General features: G+C 36.3%; 1 protein-coding gene and 1 long non-coding RNA gene across 7 annotated transcripts; one reads left to right on the forward strand and one right to left on the reverse strand.

Moving 5' to 3' along the window:
- The first annotated feature begins 2,137 nt into the window (after positions 1–2,137).
- Positions 2,138–8,833, forward strand: LOC131333096 (uncharacterized). Of its 5 annotated transcripts, none has more exons than XR_009201702.1 (10): positions 2,138–2,571; positions 2,722–2,777; positions 3,121–3,218; positions 5,876–5,994; positions 6,061–6,144; positions 6,278–6,413; positions 6,512–6,816; positions 6,905–6,988; positions 8,307–8,390; positions 8,655–8,833. It is a non-coding gene; the product is annotated as an uncharacterized LOC131333096 (long non-coding RNA). The 5 variants fall into 5 exon arrangements; XR_009201704.1 differs by having other exon boundaries at positions 2,139–2,571; positions 6,908–6,988; XR_009201703.1 differs by having other exon boundaries at positions 2,139–2,571; positions 6,923–6,988; positions 8,655–8,831.
- A 4,229-nt stretch (positions 8,834–13,062) lies between these two features.
- On the reverse strand, positions 13,063–15,160 carry LOC131333510 (U4/U6 small nuclear ribonucleoprotein Prp31 homolog). 2 transcript variants are annotated; one of them, XM_058368072.1, is made up of 2 exons: positions 15,034–15,160; positions 13,063–14,482 (listed from the first exon to the last, which is right to left on the reverse strand). In XM_058368072.1, exon 2 carries the CDS (start codon positions 14,464–14,466, stop codon positions 13,270–13,272), a length of 1,197 nt encoding a protein of 398 aa, XP_058224055.1. In that variant the 5' UTR covers positions 14,467–14,482; positions 15,034–15,160; the 3' UTR covers positions 13,063–13,269. The 2 variants fall into 2 exon arrangements, with proteins under 2 accessions (XP_058224055.1, XP_058224056.1); XM_058368073.1 differs by having other exon boundaries at positions 15,000–15,135.
- Positions 15,161–20,422: the final 5,262 nt, after the last annotated feature.

Here is a 20,422-nt window from a genome sequence, read left to right on the forward strand (position 1 = left end):
TTATTAATTCTTCATAGTACAAAATAAAAAATCCTGCTAAGATTTTTGGGCTTTTCCCTCTTTTGTCCTTATTCAATTTTATTTTTTTTGCTTTTGTTAATTTTGCGATAAACTTCTATAGATTATTGATTCATTGCGACGAGAGAAATTGACAAAGTACTAATTTAATAGAAAAAAGTATTATTACAATCCTTCAAAGAGTATTTTTGAAAAAAAGGTATTATTATAATCCTTTATTTTTTACTCGTTGAAAGAACTACTCTATTCAAAAAAAAGAAGAGAGCTATTAGTGTAAAAAAAGTATAATTTATTACTTTTGGGTAAAAAAATTTTGAGAGTTAAGAGTTTATTATTATTATTTATTTTATCACCAAGAAGAGTGAATTTGTCAATGTATTCCATTTTTGGATGATTCCATTATGCGTTTGGTCGAAATGTGTTGTTGTTTGGGGTATTGGTGAATTAAATATTGAAACCACAGGGTATATAGGATAATGATTTTGTCACTTTACTTTTTTATTATCACACTTTAATATTTATTATTTGTGTTTTTGTCATGTGTATTTTAAATACTAAAATACAAATATTAGAATATGATTATTAAAAAAATTAAGTGTCAAAATCACTTGCCGAAATGCTGTCATTTTCATACCTGACCGAGTATCTTTTCACTCTCTTATAAAAATCAAAAGAGTTGTCTTATGCCCCGTTCCAGAAACCTTTTTAAAAAATAAACAGCTTATTTCACATTTTCAAACTCAAAAATAAAATAAATGAAAAATAATTTTTCAAAATTTTTTGCATCGTATAAAAGATCTCATCAAGATCTTCCAAACAAAATCCATATTGCATATTTTTAGATTTCAATAAGACCATAATTTTTTAGCTTGAAATTACCTTCTTAAAAAATAAGAATTTATTTTGGTTTCCGGAACGGAGCCTTAATCTAAATAAATTGATTCATTGGATAGTATTACCTAGAGGCGGCAAATAGACAAGTCTGGATGAGTTTGGACGAGTTAAAATGGGTCGTGGGTGAAATATGGGTTAAATAGTAAACGGGTTGAATACGAGTCTATAGGCCTGCTTTCGCCTTTGGGCTTTAATTTTTATTTCTAGGCATTTTAGGTCTGTTGATTTGTTTGACCTTTATTTGTTTCAATCTGGATATTTTGAGGCCTATAGGGTGTTATTGGGTTTTGCCCACGGGTGTTTGGGATCTCGGCTCATTATCCAACCTTCTGTTGGATCCCCCCCTTTTTTTTCTTTTTCTTTCCCCCTTCTCCCCGACGATGGAAAATACGATGTAAAAATTATACCCAAATCTCATATGAATTGAGAGAAAACAACCAAGAAAACCTTTTTTTTTTGTCTTCATTTAAATTTTTTTGTATTTGTTAGTTTTGCGTCAAATTTTTGTGACTTATTATTTCATATTGACGAAAGAAATTGAAAAAGTAAAACAAAAATTTGATCGAAATTGATAAGACCCAAATCTGCCGCATTATTTTCTACCTACGTACAGATTTTTTATTCCGTCCATACGGTGCAAACAGAGGAACCATCAGCAACACTTTTGTGTATGACAATGCAACCAACCAACCCAAACAGAGGAATCACGGGAGCAACTCAACACAACAAGCAATATTAAATATTTTTTGGGGAGAAAAAAAGAACAATCATTTTCAATTAAGTACTAGTACTATGAACTACTATATATTTTCCACAGCCCGACTATGGGTACACCAAATTGTGTGGGTCATCCGTCTAGATGCCACACAAATGATTTGGGCTCACCAAATGTACATCAGATTGTGTGAGACATACGCCGAAATGCCACACAAATGATTTGAGCCATTTAATTCATTTAAAATATTTTTCTAAGGATCTTGAATCAAATTAGCTCAAGTGAATATCGATAAAAGCTTGAAGGATTCATTAGATGTTTCGTCTCTTAAAATTCAGGAACCAAAAATAAAATGAACTGGTGAAGCCTTTAATAATATATTATTGAATTGATTTTTTAAAACCGACTCTTGAAAAAAATTTTGAAACAAATCGAATCATTTGTGTGGGAATCCGAAGTAATGCTATACAATTATGTGTACACCCATAGGATTTGTTTATATATATATATATATATATATATATATATAACATCGGAGGGGGGTGTTTTCAAAATACCCCCTCACAAACTAACTTTTTGGGCCTTTCAAGGGCTGTGATTGAGTTGGAGTTTTAAACCAAGGGCCAAGATCAAACCCATTCTCTTCACTTCCCCCTCAAAACTGTCCAGTCAAGAGACCAAACCCCAGGAAAAAAAAAAAAAAAAAAACCCCATTTTCTCTTCAAAACGTGACTCTATCTCTCTCCCTCCCCCCCCCCTCTCTCTCTCTCTCTCTCGCCCCTGCTTCTCTTCTCCGCGGTCCACCGAAAACCAAGAATCTCTCTCTCTCTCTCTCTCCCTCTCTCTCTCTCTCTCTCTCTACGCCAATAATCAAAGGGGTGCGGATGAAGTCTCTTGATGCTTGAGATGGGAGTAATATGCGCCCCTACTTTTGAACTCTGCAGGTTTTGTTTTCCCCTAATTGATTTCAGTTTTTTCCGAATTGGTAATCCGGACTACTTGCATGTGAACTCCCTTTTTTCCCTACTGGTTTTAGGGCTTTTTGTGTGTTGATTTTAATTGGAAATTCTGACTTTTTCTCTTCTCTTTTCCAGATGCATAGTGGGTTTCATGAAATCAGTGCTCAGAATATTATAGGCTAACCAAAAGGGTAAGGATTTTGTAATTTGGTCAATTTCATCGGGTTTTGTAGAATTCTAATTGTAGAATCAGAGGTTTGAAAAAACCATATACCCTTTCACAGTTTTTCGATGGTAGTGAGAAGTTTCGTTGGAAGGGAGAAGTTTCGTTAATGAGAAATTGTGGAATGCTTAGTTGCTTACCAGTCTCCATTCATAGTTTTTCGAAGATTTTGCTTTTTGATTTAAAGATTTTTCAAGTTTAGTTTTTTTCAAGGTTTCAGTAGTTCATATTATTCTCTCCTGTTGTGTTTTGGGTTGTATTACAGCGCAATGATTCTAAATGCAGTCTAATTTTTTACTGCCTGTGCTCAGTTTGTTCGACCATCGCTAACTAATCTCCCGTCGAAGTTTGGGGGTTTCTTTTCTATTGAAGGAGATATCGCAGGAGAACAATTCGCTTCACTCTTTCAGTAATGATTTTACTTTTTAGGAACTTATTTTTTTTAGGGAAAAATACTGTAATAGTCCTTGTAGTTAAGTGTTTGTGTCAATTTGGTCCCTGTAGTTATAATTGGCTCGATTTACACTCTGTACTTTTCATTTTGTTTCAATTCGGTCCAATTACTAACTTCCGTTAGTCCGCCATTAGTATTTTAAATAGCAAAATCATATGGCTCCCTTTTTTTGAGGTTAAAATAGATCCATTCGGCTAAATAAGCCAATTTCTTTATTTTTTGTCCTTATTCAATTTTTTTTTCGTATTTGTTAGTTTTTCATCAATTTTTTGGAGTTATTGCATCGTCATGACGAGAAGAATTTAAAAAGTAAAAAATTATTAGCGAAATTCAATGTTTTTTGAATAAAGACGAAAAAATTGGCTTTGGTTTATTTTTCAACATTCCTAGTCAGGAATCAGTGCATAGGTCAAGTGTAGGAAAATGAATGGAATGACAGGGCACTATTTTTTGTAACCACTTGGGCTGTTAAGTTAGGTTTATTGTAACCTAATTGAGTGGTTTGTTATGTCTATGTATTAGGTTATGACATGGTAAATTTGGAACTGAGTTTATATAATATTTTGACTTATGGACATGGTTATTTATCATGTTGTGACTTTTGGATCTATATCATATTGTAACTTTTGCACACGGTTCTATATGCATTTTCAATACTATGCAGAAAAATAAGGCATCTCAGTATTTGTTCACAAGTTGAACATTTAGACAATATCAGTGGTTATGATGCCTTATGGTTGATCATGAAAATGTTGAATTCGATGACAACTTTTTGTAGGAAATTATAACCAAATTTCTTCCCAAGTGCCTCATTATCAATGGAGAATGGAAGAATGAGCTGTGTTTTGGTTCAGAGGTATATTAGGGCAAGAGAGGAATGAATAACCCTATTCAGCTAAATAAGCCAATTGGCTTATTTTTTTGTCCTTATTCAAATTTTTTTCGTATTTGTTAGTTTTTCGTCATTTTTTTAGGAATTATTGCATCGTCATAACAAGAGGAATCTAAAAAGTAAAAAATTACGATCGAAACCTAATTTTTTTGAATAAAGACAAAAATAAGCCAATAAGCCAATTTTTTCGTCTTGATTTAAAAAAAATTGGATTTCGATCATAATTTTTTACTTTTTAGATTCCTCTGGTCATGACAATGTAATAACCCCAAAAAAATTGACGAAAAACTAACAAATACGAAAAAAAATTCAATAAGGATAAAAAAAATAAGCTAGTTGGCTTATTTAGCCGAACGAGTCTATTTTAACCCCAAAAAAGGGGGCCATATGATTTTGTTGTTTAAAGGACTAACGGCGGACTAACGAAAGTTAGTAATTGGACCAAATTGGAACAAAATGAAAAGTACAGAGTGTAAATCGAGCTAATTACAACTACAGGGACCAAATTGACACAAATACTAAACTATAGGGACTATTTCAGTTTTTTTCTCTTTTTTTTATTACTACTATATTTTTCATAGGAGTAACATAATACGAACTTTTTGGTGGCAAGCCAACGTTGCATCCCGGATACTTAGTAGTGCAGCCTGGTATAGTTAGATGTACCAGCCTTGGGTACGTCTAACCCAAGTTTTTTTTCCAGCCATTATCTCATTGAATGATAAGTATGTATGAATTTTGCTTCTACATGGTCCTCCCATCCCCTTAATTTACGCAACCTTTGTTCATTATCCGCACGAGTAATTATGCGTTGACTAACACCTGAATTTTGCTTTTACACGGTCCTCCCATCCCCGTTATCTTTATTTTTTTAATGGACACGCGATGCGATGCAGGGCACACGCGATGCGCTGCCTGTGCGAATTTGCACAAATGCTTCCTATTTAATAGCGTGTGGCCTAGGCCGGGCCACATGCGCGATGCGTGTGCAAATTTGTACAAATGCTTCCCACTTATTGGTGTGTGGCCTTGCCAACGTTTTAGTTCTCATTAGGAACTCAAGGGATAAAAAGGCTAAACTGCACTAAGAATGTTAGTACGTATTAATTTCCCAAACTGAGTAATTTTTCTACAAATAGAGAGACCTGTGATTGGTGCCCTAACAAATCACGTGAAAAACAGATCAAAATTAAAAAAAACATTCATGAAAACTAGAATTAAATTTATGCTCTACTCTAAAACATACATCGACAGTTGGCTTCCATTTTTCAAATGTGAGAAATGGGTTAGATAACTTGCCTTGGTTAGACTAAAGGTGAGTGGGCGGAAAAGTGGAGCATGTGACAGTGAAGAAGAATTGGAAAAGTACCTTATTCTGAAATGTGTGTAAAGCATCCATTTTTTCTCATATGAAGTAGGTTTCCGGCAGCCATGAAGTTTTTCGAATGGGTAATTGTTGTACTGTTCTAAAGTGCTGAGTTGATGTGCCAATTTCTACATTCATTAGGAAAATGTGAGCCAGCCTCAAAAGGGAGTCCCAACCAAATGGTGCTCTCCCTTTGTATATTAGAATAGATGTCTCATGTTCCCGCCGTGTCCCTCACGATAGTAATTTGGGCATTTTCACTAAGTTATTGATTGAGGTTATTTATTTTAAGAGAAATTATGAACTGCTTAGCTCTATATTCTAACTATTTGTCCTGGAACATCCTCACTGTAGAAACCTCTTAAGCAACTACTAAGCCTCCATTCAATCCACAAGCTATGGACAATGTCTTCAGAAACTTCAGTGTTGTGCTTCGAGAGGAACGCGATATGAATATGATCCGCTTTCTTAGGGTAAGCACATCCTATTTTTCATGAAAGGGACGAAAAAATCTTCTCACATGTTTTTTTACTTACTAGGACAAAGAAATGGAGCATGCAAAGTCCAAGGGAAAAGAGAAAGTCATCTATGCAAATAAGAGAACAGTTAATTCATATCCGGGAGTATGGTTCTTTAACCATTCATTTGTCTTTTTATTTTTTTAATAATATATTTAGCGACTATATGCTAATGAGTAGTGTGGTCATCCATTTCTTTTGTACAAAATTTCCCTAAATCTAACTTATTTCTCTACAGATTGGACATCTTCGAGATAAAAAATGTCGGTGTTGTGATCCAGGAGGAACGAGACCTTGAAATGGTGCAGGAAAAGTCCAAGGAAAAAGAGAAATTAATCCATGCAAGTAAGGAAAAAGAAAATGCATTTCCAATGGTATGATTCTTTTGCCCTTTCTTACCAAATTGAAACAACTTGATTACACACTCTCCTTTTTAAGGAACAAGGTCTAAGAAATTGTGCTCATATTTTAGGGAACTAATGATAGCACAATATCAGAAGCTTCCTTGGCCCAACATAAAAGGCAAGAACGCGAAAGAAGTGAAAGAAATCAACCTTCTTATCAATCAGGCCAATGCTTGCGATGAGAGAGGGATAGAGCGCTATCGTGCATCCAATCGATAAAAGCCACGTACTTCCCTTCTCTAACACCTACCCGTCGAGACACCATGGAGCATGGAGCAGTTACAGTCTAGCAAACCTATAAGCGACAGATGGTTAGTCGTACTTCATGTTCGATCTTTGCGTAGAGCACATCCTGGGCTACACAAAATGAAAGGTAACAACTACAATTTAATTGCTAATATATAAATTTAATCTTATCCTTCCATATGTCAAACGTGATTAATTTTGATAACCATTTGAAGTAGGATAAATATTTGTAGATCTACCCCTTCGAATCAACTCCATGAAGAACAAGAGACAGCTATGGAATTAGAGGCTTCTGATCTGTAAGTATGAAACTACCTTATTACGCAGTTAGCTGGTGTGCTTTGATGTACTTATGTAGTTAAATGCAGAGCACTGGCTGGTGTGCTTAAATTTGCTCTTATGTTGTTACATGTGTTTAGATTTTGAGCTTGATTTAGTTAATGCAAAGCACTGGCTGGTGTGCATTTATAAATGTTGGATGGTGTTTTTTGTTTTATCAAGTCTTATGCGTTTTGCTGGGGAGAGGAAAGCTGTTAGAGATTTTAAGAAAGGGAAGAGGAAGCTAGGGGGATCATCTGTTAAGTTCATAACTATGCACATAGAGATATATGAAAAAAGATTACGATTTTTCATGCTCATCTATTTAATTGTTTGATTCGTTGATATTGTAGTTGAATTTTGGTTACTCCATTAAGCTTCCTGGGATGGGGTGTCCAACTTGAACTCCTACTTCTTCTTTTTTTCCCCTTCGAAAGAAACTGATTTCTGCTCTTATTTCGGAACATGGCACCATAATGAGGGTGTTGAATTTTAAAATTTAGTATATATATTCATCTCCTTTTTGTGGAATCAATAGTAGGGAAGGGTGGTTTAGTTTAATTGTGTTAAGAACACGTCGCGTCGTCCCTTTGGGCACGTGCAATTCATAGAACACAAGCTTTAACTCTAAAGAATTGATGCTCCATTGCAAAGGGAAATTCATATAACAACCACATTGCTTAAAACCATATTTTGTATATCCGTCGAGTAAAACTTAGTGGAATAGGTTGTGGGAAGTTATGAGATTTTCTGGAAAAAAGAAACCTAATTTGGTTAGGTGAGTCACCAACACTCCTAGAGATTGCCATATCCGTTTCGGACACTCCAAAGACACTAGACACACCGGGAACACGTACGTGTCCATTAGATTTTAATATGATTAATCGTTTGACAAGTCGGGGACACGACAATGTGAATTATAAATTTACGAGCTTTGTGTTGGAGTAAAGTCCTCGAGAAATGCGAGTTTACATCTCACTAAAACATTATTTCCATAGCTCTTCGGCTATAGTTCCTATCTATTTTTTATAAACGGTTTTTAGTTTCTATAATAACATGAGGTAAATTGAAGTAATAGTAAAGGGAGCATTGCTGGTAATTGAAGTGATAGTAAAGGTTTTTGTCAGATTTCAGCAGTAAGTACCTTCAGGCACGGTGCAATCCCTATGATTGTCGTTGCCCCAATGAACATGGTTGTCGCCGGACTATGTTGACCATAACAGGATTGTGTTGCTAGAAGTATTGGAAAAAATTCTGATTATATAACCTTTTGTATTGATTTGTGGTATGCTTGATCAGGTAAGTTATTGACTATTCTCTAGAATGAAGGCAACAACTCTTTTGTAGTATGTGATTCCTGCTTTTGGGTTTGGTTTCTATTAGGTAATTTGCACACGGAATTATACTCTTTCTATCTTGGTTATGTATTTGGTAAACTCTATCTTAGTCTTTCGCTTATTGTTAGTGAATCTCATCAGACACGTTGATACGGGAGCATTGTAGGTAAACTGTATTGTTAGTAAATGTTTTTGTCAGATTTCGGCAGTGAGTGTCTTCAGGAACGGGCAAGTAAAGAAATGGCATTTGCTTTTAGTCTACTTTGTTTTTTAAATTTATATGGAGGCTCATTGGTGATTGGTTGTGCAGGATGATAATTCAGGTGGTCCATTATGTATAGGTTTTTGGTAAATATGATGTAGACTCGCGGGCATGTGTCTTGACTCCTATTGTACTTATGTAAAAAAACAACCTACCAAGATTGTTTTTTTATGGAGCTTTTGCTAATTGTAATGCATTTGTTCTAAGAAATGCCTTAATGGAATTGGACTGTGTTGGTTTTTTTGTGTATATTATCATATTTTTCTTTATTTTGCTTTCAGATGACTATGATTATCTAGGAAGAATACTTTTTTAGATTGAACAAAAAATATACTGCGTTGCGCCTTCACGCACGTGTTGGTTGGAAGTAGAGAAGGGTAATTCAATTTAATTGTGTTCACAACACGTTGCGCCCTGCCTTCAGGCACGGGCACAATCCCTAGTATATATACATGCACGGGGCGGTTCCAAGGACTCTGAAAAAAAACCCCCCAAGTTCCCGATCGAATTTTGATGATCCGAGCTGTTCAATGTAATTAAAACGTGATTTTAAGGGTGCCCGTGAGAAATCAACAAAAAAAATGACCAGGAAGAGCTTCATCTGAACAGTTTTTTGTTGAACTTTATTGAACAGTTCAATAAAAAATTGCTCAAATTAAGCCCTTCCCGGTAAGTTTTTTTGCCAGTTTCTAGTGGGTACCCTTAAAATCACGTTCTGAACACATTGAGCGGTTCGGATCATCAAAATTTGATCAGGAACTATGAGATTAAGATTTGGAGAGTTTTTGTAAAGGTCCCCGGAATTGCCCCAATATATATATATATATATATATAGAGAGAGAGAGAGAGAGAAATTTTCAAGTGAGGGATCCCTCATTTTGTTAAAATGAGGAACTTTCATTTCCTGATCAAATTTTGAAAATCCGAACCGTTCAATGTGTGCAGAACGTAATTTTAAGGGTCCCCGTTAGAAATCAGCAAAAAAAATGACCGGGAAGGGAATCATCCGAGCAATTTTTTTTGAACCGTTCAATAAAAACTACTCGGATGAAGCCCTTCCCGGTCATTTTTTTTTGCTGATTTCTCACGAGGACCCTTAAAATCACGTTCTGATCACTTTGAGCGGCTCGGATCATCGAAATTCAATCGGGAAGGGGAGTCCCTCATTTTATTAAAATGAGGAATTCCTCACCGGAACCTAACTCTATATATATATATATATATATATATATATATATATATTGCATTAGTACTTCGATTTGCGTGACAAGCCATACTTGGTACGTAATCAGATATAGTTGAAACGAAACAGTGCGTAACTATTTAACAAGTCAATTTGGGTTTTATAAGTCCAACTCATATGGAATCCATTTTTAACCCACATAAACCCATATAAATATGGGTTGAACTCATATCAACCCATTATATAATATGAGCCGATTGGATTGGGTTATAAGTGGGCGAATTTAGACAGGTTACAAAATATGAGTTGGAATTGCATTAACATATGACTTGGAACACAAATTAGCATTTTTATTTCCAAAATGCAGCCTAAATATTATCTATAATAAAAATAAAGCAGTTTCTGTTGAAAAATGTCTAGGCATATAAACAAAAGTAACATCTACAACCGTTGGATCACTTCATGTTAAATTTATAACCATTCGATTATTTATTTTTTAAAAGGTAAAGGGAATATTCTCCTAATAAATTTATCCTTCTCTATCCTCACTTTTTAGGCAATGTATCCGTATGTAAAATATAGGAAAATATCTCAAAATGGTAACACTTTGTGGAGATAACAACTATTTCGTAGAGCGTCAGAGATACATTAAAGGCACGGGCATCCACTAGTTATATTATAAATGAGGGAGACTAGAAATTTTTTTTGGGAAAAGATTTCAGTCGAGTATTATATTTTGAGGAACAAGATCATCCAATTTATATTTATAGTAAACGAAAAGAGTACAACTCCAAGTTTTATAAATGCACTGCATTTCTTGTTTTTATTAAAAAATGACCCATAAAAGTTTTACTATAGGAGAAAAAATGGAGTGCATTTATTAAAAAAAAAAAGGAGTGTAAATCACCACCCCTTTCTTTTTTGGTAGTCCTACATTTGGTATGGCCTATTTAAATATGTCTAAGAGCGCCTAAAGAAAAACGTGGACACTCACGGATTGTAGTTCCTACAACTGAATTTTGTTGTTGTCAATGTTCAATAATTGCATTGATTATTTCTACTCGGACATTTCTACTCCGAATACGGCAAATTAGGAGTACTATTACATACACAACAATCCAAATATAACACCATCCAAAATCCCTCACATATATGTAGAGCTCACTCACTAATAGAATTTGCATTGGGATTTTGGAAACGAAATTTGGATAATTAGATGCCTCATTTCGCGTCCATAGTCACGAAAAGTCACTTCTTCTATTTTGAAGCTATCTGTCTATCTACATCTATCTAGTCTTTCTGATCCGCATCTAGATCTATCTAGTCGAAATAGAGTTTCAAAGGACGAGTACAATTCGTGAGTAGAGTTTTGAATGTGCCAAAAAAAAAAAAAAATACTAATTCTTGTTCTCAAAAGAGGAAAACATATCCACAGAAAAGAATCTGGAGTAGAAGTTCCCGAATTCATCACTAAACAGATACTATTAATTATTAGCCTACTGTGTGGTTAAGTAGATGGGCTTCTACAATAGATCGAATGACTTATAGAATAATAAGGGCTGCTGATTTTGCCACTCCTTTTTTTGTTAACGCCACTCCCCTGCAAGTGTATTTTTGGTGCAAAAATATACTTGCAGGGAAGTGACATTAACAAAAAAAGGAGTGGCAAAATCATTTCTTATAAAGCTGCAAGCTCGGCTCCAATCCAGTTCCCAACATTTCATTTAGAAGAAGTACCAGTGATATGCATAAACGGTAAATCCATTATACTAATATTACTCCAATCAATGCAACATAAACACAGAATGAACGCAAAAAAATCACTAGTATTTTCAATAACATCACTGACTAAGAAGTTCAGGAAAAAAACATATCACCACAATGAAAATACTAGAAGAACAGCTACTCTTCAACTGTTGATCACTTTCGTGCCATGCTAAGTGCCAAGTGCACCATTCCTTGAATACCAAGCACGGATATCTCCTAAGTAGGAATTGATGCCCCAGAAATTTACACCAAGTACAACAAATATCTTGCAAGGTCCAGGTGATGAAAATGCATAATAACTAACGTCTATGAAGCACGGGTACCTTTACTAGCGAGTCCTGTCCAATATTGATATCGTAGATGCGTATCTGATACTTCTCATAGTGCCAATACCTGAAACTAATATTCACTATTGGAGGACGAGTCGATCTTTTTTGCATACTCTAAAGAATGAGACAAGATTACAAAACACCTACTTGCAGGAATGAATTATGTAACAAATACTACGAAGTATATTTTGACCAAGACATCCAAGCCAATAGAGGACAACAGACAACTTACTGAAGAAAATACTAGCAGAAAACCCTCCCTGCCATTGCTATTGGGAATGAATTCCAGAGTCTGACCCCCGCACGCAGATCACAGTACGCTGATTTGTGGTGCAACCCTTGGACAGACTAGACGGTCTAAGCTGTTGGTGATTAATTAAAGGGATTTGAGGGCGGCGGAGTAATGGAGAAATAACGATCCATTGGTCAGGGAGAGGAGGGCTTTTGGTTTGGGTGGAATGTGCTTCATATAGATGGATTGCAGGGGAAGGGGGATTTGGGTTTTCCGATTCCTTGGTCTCCCGTTCACCCATCAAATTATTCAATAATCAAGAACTAAATCTATGGCATTAAGGGCTATACATAACCATAAGCCTTCCCTGGTTCTGAGATACTTGAATGCAACTACAGGCAAAAGAATGGTGACACATTACAGCTCCGTTTTGTTTCGACGTAAAATGTTTTCCATGTAAAATGATTTTTCAGAAAATAAACTTCAAACTTCTATTTTCCAGTGTTCGGTTGGCACAGGGGGGGGGGGGGGGGTGGGTGGGTGCGGTTACGATGGTGGAATTAGAGAGCTAAGGGCAAGTCATTTTCATCTAATTAGTGGAAAATGTTTTCCTCATTTTCTATACAACCAAACACCTGAAAATAGGTAAAACATTTTACGCCCAAACAAACAGAGCCTACAATTTGTTTCATTTTGATCACGTAATAAGTAGACCAAGGAATTCAAATGACACGGACCAAGGGATGACACATCTCCGTAATGGATATGCAAATAATGCATACACGATGCAGGCATGCAGCACAAGGAGAACACCACACTGCTCCCATTCTACTGGAATCGTGTATCATACCAAATTTGAACTACACCCCGCGTAAGGTACTTGAAGTAATGCTCCTTTTTTAAGTGCATTATGCAGCTCCAGTCAAATCACCCATAAACCAAACCTGAAATAATTTATGCAGATCCATATCTTTACTAACACACACAGTTTTCCCAATGTTTAAACTTTAAACAAATGCAAAAAAGGGAAAAACATAAAAAAATAAAAACAAGAGAGAGAGAGAGAGAGAAACTTGACTTCACTCAGACGGTCATGAGGCAGCAGGAAGCGCACCACAGCTTCCGTAATTCCTTTTGGCATGAAGCTTGCTCTCATGGGCAGCTGATCTGTGACGAAACTTGCCCAATACCAGCTTGGCGTCCTGCATCCCTAGGGGCTACAAATCCCATCCGCTCCAATTCGATCAACTCCTTTATTTTCTGCATCCTCCTCATGGTAGCATATCTCTTCTTTTGCTTCAGTTTGGAAAGAGGATCTTCACGACGTTTAGATTTCTTCCTCTCATAGCCGCCGTAGTAGGGCTCCTTAATCCATCTTTCAATCTCCATAAATATCACATCTCTCATGCATTTCCCTGTTTTGCCTGTTGGATCTTCTTTCCTACAGTCTACGCCCGCTGCATCTGTGATTTTCTTAGCAACCTTTCGGTAGACATGGAACTCCAAACCAGAATGAACCCTAAGCAAAAAGTCTGTATCCTCAAGCCAATCAAATTGCGGCATTTCAGTTAGAAACCTTTCCAAATTCGTGATATTCTTGGGACCCAGAAGGCTGAAATTATCGGCTGGGATGTTAGCTAATGGTGAAAGACCGCCACTAGCCATAATTAGGTTACCAGTAAGACAACTCCCAAGAAGCGCAAAAAGATTTGGCGCTATATATTCAGTTATTTTATCCACAAATGCGTAAACTGAACTTTCAGTTGAGAATAAAACAAGAAGTCGATTGCACGCATCAAACACCTTCCGGAGAACTTCATCTGGAAGCGGCTTGCCACAAGGAGTCAACGCTTTCTTTAAGAAACCGCTAATCATAAATGGGGACATAACCCCATTCAGGTTAACAAGGGTTAGATCCATTTCATTCCCAACCTTTTTAACCACTTGAGCATACGTTTCCAAGGAAAGACCAGACAATTCGAGTTTCGGAAACCTGGAACGATACTTGCCATGGATAAACTTGTAGAGTTTACCAATGTCTCTAAGAATATCACCCCGCAATGCAAAACAATCTGCTATCAGCTGCAAGCCTGCATCTTCTTCCAACACAATTCCTCGAGTTGAGAATAACTCGGGCATCTTCTCAGCCATCTCCATGATGTCAATGTAACGGCGTGTTTTATGGACTTTGGAAATGGAATCCAGATCATCATCGGCAGAGTTATGTGCTTCAACATGTTCCACGACCCCATCTTCATCCATTCTGTCCTGGTGGGCCTTCTCAGAAACAGCTTCAGTGACTGACAAGGCATGGAGATTTGGCAGCGTAGATTCAAAATCAGTTTCCATTGAGTCTACTTCTTCTCTGGAAAAAAAAAAAAACACAATGGGGACTTCAGTGGCAACTACAACAACAGAAGGAACCAAAACGAAAACCACAGCAAGGGAATTCCCCTGGATACAACTGCAAAACCACCAACCAAGCACCAACAACCAACTACTCCTGGGACTAACAACGATATTATTGGATATACTCAAAGAGATCTCGATTCCACATAAAAACACTAACCCTAACCCTAACCCTAACTGTCCATGATACGAGAATAGGAAAACAATAGTAATAAACTACTAGGGATATGAACGCATATATGTAGGTTAGGGTTAGGGTTAGCCTGGGAAAGGACATTGAGAAAATTACAAGCTCTGTCAGGGAAATATAAAGTGAAAAATCGAAGAATTAAACGCCAAACCTAAGAAGCGAATCAAAAGCGCGATGAAATCAACAATTTCCAAAACGCAATCAGAATACATCACGACAACTTCTTAAATCTTAAATCAGATCGAATGCGCTACGAAATATGCATACAAAATTGTAGGGATACCTAAGTTAAAAGGATGAATAGAGTTAGATCGAACCTTGATGTGAAATCGTCTCGTCGGACTGCTTCGTTCGTTCGTTCGTTCGTTCGATATGTGGGTGGGTTTGTTTGAGGGTGAGTGGGAGAGAGAGAGGGAGTGTGGGAACAAAATACCTACTGCATTCACGCCAAAAGAGGAGGGGGTTAACGACATTTTACCCCCTTAAATTATCAGCTTTTTCACTTTATCCCCTGCTCTAGGAAACCCTACACTTTGATTCTTAATATATCATTTAGTTTACCCCCTTTTGCTACTCTTTCATCCTAATTTGGGTGTTAAATTACACTATGACATGAACATATGAATAATCCATGCTGAAAATGTCTCTCTTCATCGAGATATTAGCATAAAATCATTTTAGGACTCATAATTGAAATATTCACAAATTACAAATTATTTTATGGCTGAATTAACTATGTTTCTCGAATTAACTAGATGATGTAGTTTAAAAAAGAAGTAAAAGAGATTTATAAATGCATTAAAAAAAGTCTTATACGTTAATATGTTGTAACGTATCATATATATATATATCATGGCCATAAACTATTGACACTTGCATGTCATATTAGAGTCTAATGCTCAAATCCGAATGGAAGAGTGATAGAAGGGGTTAACCGCTTCTAATTGAGAGAATATGGGAGTAGGATTATATAAAAGGAGTAGAGGGTGAGAGTTTAAGGGCATAATCTGTAACTAACCTCTAAACGATGTCGAATGTTTTTACGTAGGGGTGAAAACGAGTCAAACAGGCAGTTGATCAAACTTGGTTTGATAACTTATGCCTTGTTCTCTTTCATTTCAAAAAGAATTTTTCAATAACTTCCCCCTAGATTCCCCTACTTCTAACATTTCTCTCTCTATCTCTCTTCACTTATTACCCCTACTATTTTTCAAAAAAAAATTCAAAACACAAACCAAACAAAGCATTAATAAGCTTAAAAATATGTTTAAGCTTAGCTTATTTACGAGATGAGCTGATCTCAAACGAGATTTAATCAATCCAAACACAAGTCAATTTCAAGCAGTGGCGGAGTTAAGATTAAGAATTCCGGGAGGCTGAGTTATAACGAAAAAAATTTAACGTCAAACATCACTCTATTTCTTAGTTAAAAAAAAAAAAAAAACACCACTGTACTTACATCCCATAGTCAAAGGATAAGGCATAGTCAAAGGATAAGGCAAAATACATTTTTCCAAATTTGATTATCCATAAAAATTAGAACAAAATTTGTTTAACACTCTATTAAAGTGGAACCACCGTGTTTTCAAATCTCAAAAATCACTTAGATTGATTGATTCTAAATTAAATATCACAATTTTCCTTTTGATATATACAATCACTTGTCTGCTGAGATTGAACATTCAAGCTGACTCAATCAAAAAACAACAAGAAAGGTAACAGGAGTTATCGAGTTTGTAAGTTGTAAAAAATAATGGAAGGAGAAGGAAGGGCTTTGTTTTATTTGTTAAAGAGTAGAAGCAAAATTTTATTTTATTTTTGAAAAGGGGCCTTAATACTTCCACTCGGCCTCGATCTCCAGTAGTTTGAATTTTTAATATATAATAAGTCAAACGAGTCAAGTAGTAGCTTGTTTAAGTTTTGGTTTTAAAATTTAACAAATTCCAAAAAAAAATTTCAAGTTTGGGTTGATTATGTAACAAATTAATCTTGAACAAATTTTTAATAAACAAACACAAGTTCAGACTCGAATAATAACGATGAATATATCAGTGAAAACTGTTGGAAATTTTCAGATGAGTGAATGGAAATTGGGGCACTCGTAGGATCATCGAGACTACCGAAGGGTCTCGATTTTGGGTTCATTGTTCCTTTAATTTCCAGCAGTTTTCAGCAAGTTATTGCCCCATAAAAGTGTGGTTTATGGTAGATTTCAATCACCAATTCACTCTGGCAATTTCAGTATTGAATTACCCTATTCAAGGCTGTGAATTGAAGGTCCTAAATTCATTTCTGGAAGTTACAAATCCTTTCAGAGGTGTATAAATAGGGCAGTCCCGTATTGAATTGATCACAATTCCACAAAATACTCCAAGTATACTCTGAGTTCGTTCTTGTATGAGAGAGAGGCAGACGTAGTATTCAGTTTGCCAAGGCGGCTTTCCGGTGGTGTTCCAATAGCCGTGGTCTAATCGTTCTATCTTGGGAGACAGACGAGGGTCAACCTTCAACACCCAACGGTGAGGCGGTGAATCTGTTTTAAGGAGACTGATTCAGGGCTCGGTTCGGTGTAACAAATTTCTGTATTATCTTCTTTTTTTTTCCGTTTCTGTTCATGAAATAACAATCTGTAATTCGTTTTTTTATTAGTGGAATCATACTCTGGAATTTCCGATCATATTGCACATGTTTCCTAACAAAAACTTCTTAACAACCTCGTTTTGTCATAGCGGTAATTCTAAAGCAACCAACGGGAGCCACCGACCGGCTTTTGGGCACCGCATGAATAATTCGAGCCGTTCATTAATTTTTTTTAAGAAAAAACTGAGTGAGCCCATGAAAAATCAGCTAAATCCGATATGTGTAGGTACTCGATCGAGTCGTAATTAAGCTGATTTTTTTTAGACCCACTCATTTTTTTAAAAAAATTATTGAACGGCTCGGATCATTCATGCAGAGCTCGGAGCGGGCCCGCGTGCCCGTTGATGGCTCCTGTCGGTGCTTCCTGTCGGTTGATGTAGCAGGACCCTTTGTCATAGTGTAGTCCAGACCCACCCCGCATCACAGGTTACCCACGATTTAGTGCGGAAGAAATATTGACCAGAGGTGCTTAATTCTGGTAGCCGGTAGGATGGGTTGGTGTTGTGGAAACCATTTTGCCTTTTGTTAGTTTATTTCACATATACAGTTGACATGTGGCATTTAGTGAGTGATTGGAACAATATTTTAAGAGCATCCACATCTCCCTTTCTACTTCTCCTTTCATGGTACAATAAAGAGCCAAACCCCCAAAATTCTTTTGCATCAGCCACACTTTCTTCCTCACTACTTTGCAAAAATTGTAGATTTGCTACGTGCCTTATTTCATTGAGCAAGGCACTATTCATCAAACTATCCACTATTTTTATCACTTAATCTGTACCTAATCACTTGTTGTTCACCTGCCCCTTCACCGGCTCCCATGGCCGCTAGGGCTCAAACGATGACTTTGACCTCAGCTTGTGAAGAGATGATGCCATGGTTGAGACAGATTTGGAGAGACATGGGGGTTGATCAAATGAGGTAATTTTGCCGGTGAGAGACGAGTTGGTTGATTGGTGGTTGAGAGGGGGGTTGATTGTTGGTGGCCGTGTTCGTTGTTTTTTGGGATTGGGTTTGAGAAGAAGAAAGAGTAAAGTAGGAGAGAGAGAGAGGGATTGCATGTTTTGTTTGCTGTTTGAGAAGAAAGAGAGAAAGTTTAAGAGAGAGAACGAGAGAGACGGGGCCAGCCAGATTGCTTGTTTTGCCTTTTTTTTTTTTTAAGAATAAATAAGTAATATTTTTAGGGGGGCGACTATTCGCAGCTCCATATTTTCTTCCATAATCTGTTAAAAATTTTCAATTATACTCGACAGTTAGTTACCAAAATTGAGATACATTTTCAGCATACAATTACCGAAATATAATATTTTTTTCAACAACTATTTACCGAAAATATATGTTCGACAGTTGTTTACCGAAGGTTGAACATATTTTCGACATTTAGTCACCGAAATATAATCTTATTTTCAACACATATTTACCGAAATGTTATGTATAATTTTCAACAACTATTTACCGAAATATAGTGGGTTAAGGGAGAAAATACGGGACTGCGAATAGTCGCCTCTTATTTTAAATGGAATAACTTTAATATAAAAAATTTGATGGAGTAGATATTTTAAAAAAGAGTAGCTTTTGTAATAAAGTGGTTTTTTGCTCTCTAATTTGGTCCAAAATTTAAAAATGCTGGTGCAGATGCTCTAAGTCTCCCAAATTATATCTTCTAAAACTACCACTCATGTATACACACACATATGTGATCATTTGTGTGGGGTCCTACGCAAAATTTGTATCAAATGTTTTATGAGTGGAAGAAAAATGTGCATATACCTGCACGTGGCAGACCTTAGATTTCTGAGGAGTAAATCCCAACAGTTAAATGGACCATAATGGAGGGTACAAAACTGGATGAGATCTGAACCCATATCATAAATAGTTATTAAAATTTTAAAACAAGTATAACTTTTGTTCTACAGTGAACCAATGGTTTCAAATGGCGATAACGGTATAGCTGTGGTAGTGGGAGCAAGAGTAGTGAATGATAGGTAGCAGGTAATAGGTATTGTATGTAGCGGTTATGAATTTTTTAAAATTAGTTTTGGTGCCAGAGCATATAAAGTGGCTGTAATGGTCACATAGCGTCCGTAGCAAATAAAATATGACACACAGAGGGAATTGACTGATATAGCACATTAGATTTAAATTAGCACCGGTATACCGGAGTGTAATGGTACAGAAAGTCCGAAAAACCACTACGTGGCGGCAAATCCATGCGTGTAAACTGCCCAAGGGAACAAGGAACCCAAACCTGTTTGTCAACGTCTTGATTAAACTGTACCAAAATAATAATACTCCAATTTCTCCCAAGATATTCGAGGGTATTTGGGTTGAGGGTTGGCTCAAAAGAATTCCAATCCCACCCTTTTTCCTCAATCCAGTAGTCACACACTTTTACAAATTGATTGAATGCGTATCTTCTTAATCACTTTTCCCGATAATCCTAACTAACTACTCCTAATTACGGTGCGTATCAAAATGTCCCACGCATAGGTTCGGTTCGTTTGTCATTGGGGCAACCAATTCACCTTTTGTGCCTCATTCCTTCTGTCAAGTGTGCTTTGGGCATCGATCAATCTATCAAAAGCCGCTATGTGTCATTGTTTGATTTTTCGTTGTCTGATGATCACACTCGAAATTATGTATCTACTTATCGTATTTTTGCCCCTGCTCAGTAGTTCCGAAGCGGTTTTTTCAGACGTTTTCTAGGATCAGAAGGAACCACTATAATGACTACCACGTGCGTTTCATTCTCTTCGATCTTGTATATATTTGCTCCTCAGAACTAGGAGTGGCAAATGGGCGGGTTTGGGTCAAATTGGATAGGTTGTAAGGGGGTTGGGTCCTTAATGGGTCATTAACCCATTTAGAACCCATTAGTTATAAGCTTAATTACCCATACGGCCATACCCAACCTGATCCATTTATTTGAAATCAAACCCAACCCACCCATTAACCCAATTACACATATATTAAAATTTTTTAAATGACTAAAATACTCATATACACGAAAATGACCACATTACCCACATACATCTAAATGACTAAAATACCCATGTTCACTAAAAT

Source organism: Rhododendron vialii, chromosome 7a (genome assembly GCF_030253575.1).
Source record: "Rhododendron vialii isolate Sample 1 chromosome 7a, ASM3025357v1".
Taxonomy (NCBI): domain Eukaryota; kingdom Viridiplantae; phylum Streptophyta; class Magnoliopsida; order Ericales; family Ericaceae; genus Rhododendron; species Rhododendron vialii.

Excerpts from the sequence above, each read along its gene's own strand:
- LOC131333510 (XM_058368072.1), bottom strand. The coding sequence starts at position 14,466 with ATGGAAACTGATTTTGAATCTACGCTGCCAAATCTCCATGCCTTGTCA.